Below are 5,005 nucleotides of genomic sequence, written 5' to 3'. Positions count from 1 at the left end.
CTCTCTCCCTCTCCCTCTCTCTCTCTCTCTCTCTCTCTCTCTCTCTCTCTCTCTCTCTCTCTCTCTCTCTCCCCCCTCCCTCCCTCCCTTCCTCTCTATCTCCAACATCAATAAACATATCCCGGGGTGAGGATTTTTTTTTTAAAGTATGTTAGCCACAGAGCAAGGTAGCCTGACCAGGAGAAAGTCATTTGTGTGTGCAAGGTTAGGTCTGTCCTTGGAGGAGAACGCATCCTAGCGGGGAACTGAACGTCCTGCAGTGCGCAGCTCCGAAATGGGATAGGATTCTAGGATTTCCCGTGGAGGGCGCGCCTCCCCGCGCTTTTGGTTTAGTTCTTTCGCGCTGAGTCCTAGGGAGCAGGAGCCACCACCTCTGCCACCAGCGCCCGAGGAAACCGGTGCCCAATCAGGAGCCCAACAGTTCTGTCGGACACGCCCAAAGCCCTAGGTCCCCGCCCCCGTGGGGCGGGGCCTTCGCCTGTTCCCCTCGCGGACCCAGGCGCCGCTAGCCTTGTGGTTCTTGCGGTTAGCAGGGGGAGGTTCGAGGATGGAGGACGACAGTGGCCGAGAGGACTGCCTAGGTCGAGCCGTGTGCGTGCTGACCGGGGCCTCCCGCGGCTTCGGCCGGGTGCTAGCCCTGCTCCTGGCCCCGCGGCTATCTCCTGGCTCGGTGCTGGTCCTAAACGCCCGTAACGACGATGCGCTGCGGCAGCTGGAAGCCCAGCTGGGCGCTGGATGGGCCGGCCTGCTCGTGGTGCGAGTGCCCGGCGACCTGGGCGCCGAGGCCGGCTTGCAGCAGCTTCGTGACGCTCTGCGCCAGCTCCCCAGGCCCGAAGGGCTGCAGCGAGTGCTACTGATCAACAACGCAGGTAAGACGCCCGTCGGCGGGAGACGGACTCCCCACGTGAGCGCTTGGAACTCTTACTTAGCGTCCCTTTCCGTTCTTCCTCTCACTGCCCCCGCCGCTTGGAACTTTAAAGGTGACTGCTAGGAGTCAGAGAAGACGCCAGAAAAGCCCTAGTTTCAGCGAGGTGTAGAGGACGACCTGGTGCTCAATCCATCTCCACCCCCCTCCACTCGCTATCCGCCCTTTGCCCTTTCCTTAAGAAGGCCAGGTTTTATGAAACGTCCGTGGAACTTTCCCGATCGCCTTGCTCAGCGCCCTCTGGCGGAGGCCTGAGCCGGGGCCTGAGGTCTCCCCGCAGAACTAAACATCTGCGCTTCTGCAAAAGGCTCTGGGAGTTCTCCCCCAGCCCCAGAGCAGGGCCTTCTCAGTCTGCAACTTGGAGTGAGTGGGTGGCCCCGATGTGTGCGTCTGCAGAGCTAGGAAGAGACAGGCGCCTTCAGAAGCACTAGGGAGATTCGTCCTATATGTCCGGATGGGAAGGAGGTGTCAAGGAATTTGGAGAGGGCTGGGGAAAGAAAAAGCCCAACTTGCACTGGGTGATTCTTAAGGTCTTGTTTTCCAGGCAGTCTTGGGGATGTGTCCAAAGGCTTCGTTAACATAGCCGACGCAGCTGAAGTGAACAGCTACTGGGCTCTGAACTTAACATCTATGCTCTGCCTGACTTCCAGCATCCTGAAGGCCTTCCCAGACAGTCCTGGCCTCAGCAGGACTGTGGTTAACATATCGTCCCTCTGTGCCCTGCAACCCTTCAAGGGCTGGACACTGTACTGTGCAGGGAAGGCTGCCCGTGACATGATGTTCCAGGTCCTGGCGGAAGAGGAGCCTAGTGTGAGGGTGCTGAACTATGCCCCAGGTGAGTGAGGTATTACTGCCATCCTGGTCCCCCAGAATCATCTGGTTCCCCTCTGGGGGCTGGACAAGATACCTAGTCTGTCCTCTCCAAATATATTGTCCCTGAACCATGGCCTTAAGGGAAACACGGGATCCAAGGAGGCTAGGGCTGGCAGGGGCAGGGAGCCACAGTTAGAGGGTACAGAGCGAGGAGCTGCCTGAACTGGGGGGTGGGGCCGGAGAGTCTGAGCTATTCAAGTTTGAGAGACAATTCGGGTTTCAATTTCAGGCCTGTGCCCCATTTCCTCATGTAAAATGGAAGATTCTGCCTGTCTTACTGGGCAGTTTGGAGGACTGAATGGGGTAATATATATGAAAATAATCCCTAATTGTGAAGTGCTGTCTAATTGTTAGCACTTCTGATTGTTAAGTGGGACTCACCACGCTGGATTAACTTCAAGTGTATACTTACTTGTCTCCCTGGATAGGAAAGCCTTGAAGGCAGGGACTGTGCCTGACTGTCCCCAGCATCTAGCGAAGTGCACCACTGAGGCAGTCTGCAGAAAATATTAGTTGCATGAAGAGCACACAGACATTGTTGAAAGCTGACATTCAACTCGGGCTCAGCTGTGTGGGAACACTGGTGTGGGGGAGGGGTGGCGGAGAGGTTGCTGGGTAAATGAGATGGAGCACTCACAGAAGTCAAAGGGTAGTGGACCTTCTCAGGCTTGGTCTGGTCTCCCACCACCCTACCGTGAGGCCACTGTGCCTCTTTCTTAGAAGTGAGACTTCTATTCTAGGTGTGAGGTTGCTGCAATTAGAAGGTGGTGACAGCTGTTGTATAATGTCTGAGCAACTCAGATAAGACCCAATAGTCGATTCTTCTTGGCACCCTGGGGGCAAAGAGGTAGAAGGACCTGACCAAAGCCCAGGTGTTTGGCATAGCCAGGATCAAACCTTATCTCCAAATTCACAATCAGTGCCATTTCTACTTCCTCACACTCTCTAGTGCCCAGGTCGTCCTCCCTAATGCGCATACACACATACATACACAGTTGTGCTTCCAGCCTGCGTCCATCTCGGCACTCAGTCTGAGCTCAGCCTAGGATGTGTTCGATCAACACTGAGCAAATGGAGACCACAGCCGGGAGTGGCTCAGACTCCAGAATGCTGTGTGACTGCTCTAGATCTCAGGGGAGTAGGAGGAACCTGAACTCCGTGCAAGGCCACCTGGGCCTGCATGAAGGCTGAGATCAGTCCTGGTTTTATATCAGTCTCTGAAAGAATGTTCCACCAGGTGTCCAAAGGGGGATAGGCTGTTTGGAAAGGTAGTAGGTCCCCATGTAGCAGGGATGCACAGGTGGTTGAAAGACATTTGAAGCTCAGGAGGCTAATTTTTCCAATCCTGAGATTCCTTTATTTTCTGCCCTTGAAGCCCATTAACTCCAAATTCTGGGGTGCTATAGTTCCTATATGAAAAACAGAAAGTACTTGTAGGAGTTCACTGACATCACTTCAGGAGGAGGCGCTGGTTGGACAGGAGATAAACTCAGTTGTACACATGGTCTGGAGGGACCATGTTCAGTGGGCACTGGAATTCGGGTGAGTCTGGAGCTTAGTGGTGACACAGTGGAGTCTTTGGTGACTCTGACCATGCATGTTAGCCAATAGGTGTTGCCTCTGACCAGACTCGAGTCCATCCCACTTCACACAGACGGCAGGGCCCTTGCCTCAGCTACTCCCTTCATCTTCTGCTCTTTACTCCTTAGGGCCTCTGGACACAGACATGCAGCAGCTGGCCCGAGAGACCTGTATAGACGAAGACTTGCGGAAAAGGCTGCAGGCACTGAAGACAGAGGGGAAGCTGGTGGATTGTAGGGTGTCAGCCCATAAACTGCTAAGTTTGCTGCAAAAGGATACATTCAAGTCTGGAGCTCATATTGACTTCTACGATCAATAAGCCCAGATCCTTGGCTTCCTGGGGCTCTCTTCTCCCTCTTTCAGGCAGACCCAGAGGTCCTGTGCCTCCCCACATCCTGTCACAGTGGCATCACCAGCCCTGCTTTACACAGATAATCACTCGTGCCTACTGCCCTATGCTCAGACCCAGCCAGCCACTGGGCTGCCGCAAGGTCACTGGGGCACCTGGTTCTCAGGAGTCTGTGTTGAGCACTCTGAGTTAGGAGGCGGTTTGAGAGAGAGAACTTATGGGTATTGGTGTTATCTAGGAATATAATTTTAAGGATGGAAAATTGGGACAAGAAGCTGAAATACTTTAGAAGCTGAAGGGAGGGGGTTGGGTCTCTTCATGGCCAGTCCATGGGGAGGGTTGGATAAACTACTTCAAATAGGAGGGACCAGTAGATTCATGGGTAGCCTGGTAGGGAGGGAGGACAGTGCAAGTTTCAGCCCACAGGGATGCCTTTTACTCAGGGTAGCAGGACTTTCTGTTGACCTTCATGGCCGCATTCCAATGCCTTCTCCCTCCAGAACCTGCCCTTTGTTCTGCAGATGGGGTGGGGGCTGAGAGCTTTTGTACATGGCAAAGGCAGATAAAAATAAAATGTGAATTGTCCTTTATTAGCACCTGGAGTACAGTAATGCCTCTGATACAGGGCCCATGCCAGACTCCCTGGTTTGCTGGGGCCAGGAGTTCCTGAGGCAATTAACCCGAACTCGGGATGCTGCCCTTATTTCCAGGAGAGTTGTCTGGGGGTGGCGTTCCTCTTCTCACTGAGTCCCACTCAGTGGCAGCCCAAGTTCAAACAAAGTTGGCCAAGACAGGCATACCCAGATACCTGTTCTTTCATGCTTTTGCCTACAGTGCTCCCAATATTTGCTAAGCCTCTCCACCCCTGACTTACTCAAATAGTGTCCAGCTTTCAGGGGGAGGGGTCATTCCTCTGGCTCTCTCGGATTCCCATTTCTGTCCCTTGCCCACATGGCAATGCTCTGAATGGATCTTACTTCCTCAGCGGCCTTACTGGTAGTACCTCTTTTTCCCGTGGTCCTGGTCCTCAGTGGGGTGGGCCTAGGGCCAACATGCCATAGGGAAAGGTGAGCCCTGAGAAACCAGGAGTAGGACAAAACCCATCCTTCTTCAGGTGGGTAGATGTGGGCAAGCTGGGAGCTCTGCAGTGGTGGTCTACAGCCCACCAGCCCCTTCCTGACCATTATTTGGGAGGAGAGAGTATGGTCCCTACCAGCCAGCTCCAAGACAGCCCTGGGTCTGATCGCACAGGAGGGAACTCTCTTTGCTCCTCCTTG

At 54.2% G+C, this 5,005-nt stretch overlaps 1 protein-coding gene across 1 annotated transcript; it reads left to right on the top strand.

The window, feature by feature from the left end:
• Positions 1-480: 480 nt before the first annotated feature.
• Positions 481-4,321, top strand: SPR (sepiapterin reductase). Its single transcript, XM_028515776.2, has 3 exons — positions 481-869; positions 1,470-1,760; positions 3,508-4,321. Exons 1-3 carry the CDS (start codon positions 548-550, stop codon positions 3,696-3,698), a joined length of 804 nt encoding a protein of 267 aa, XP_028371577.1. The 5' UTR covers positions 481-547; the 3' UTR covers positions 3,699-4,321.
• Positions 4,322-5,005: the final 684 nt, after the last annotated feature.

This window comes from Phyllostomus discolor, chromosome 6, assembly GCF_004126475.2.
Source record: "Phyllostomus discolor isolate MPI-MPIP mPhyDis1 chromosome 6, mPhyDis1.pri.v3, whole genome shotgun sequence".
In the NCBI taxonomy this organism is placed as follows: domain Eukaryota; kingdom Metazoa; phylum Chordata; class Mammalia; order Chiroptera; family Phyllostomidae; genus Phyllostomus; species Phyllostomus discolor.
Note: the sequence above shows the minus strand (reverse complement) of the source record. Positions and strands in the feature narration are given on the sequence as shown.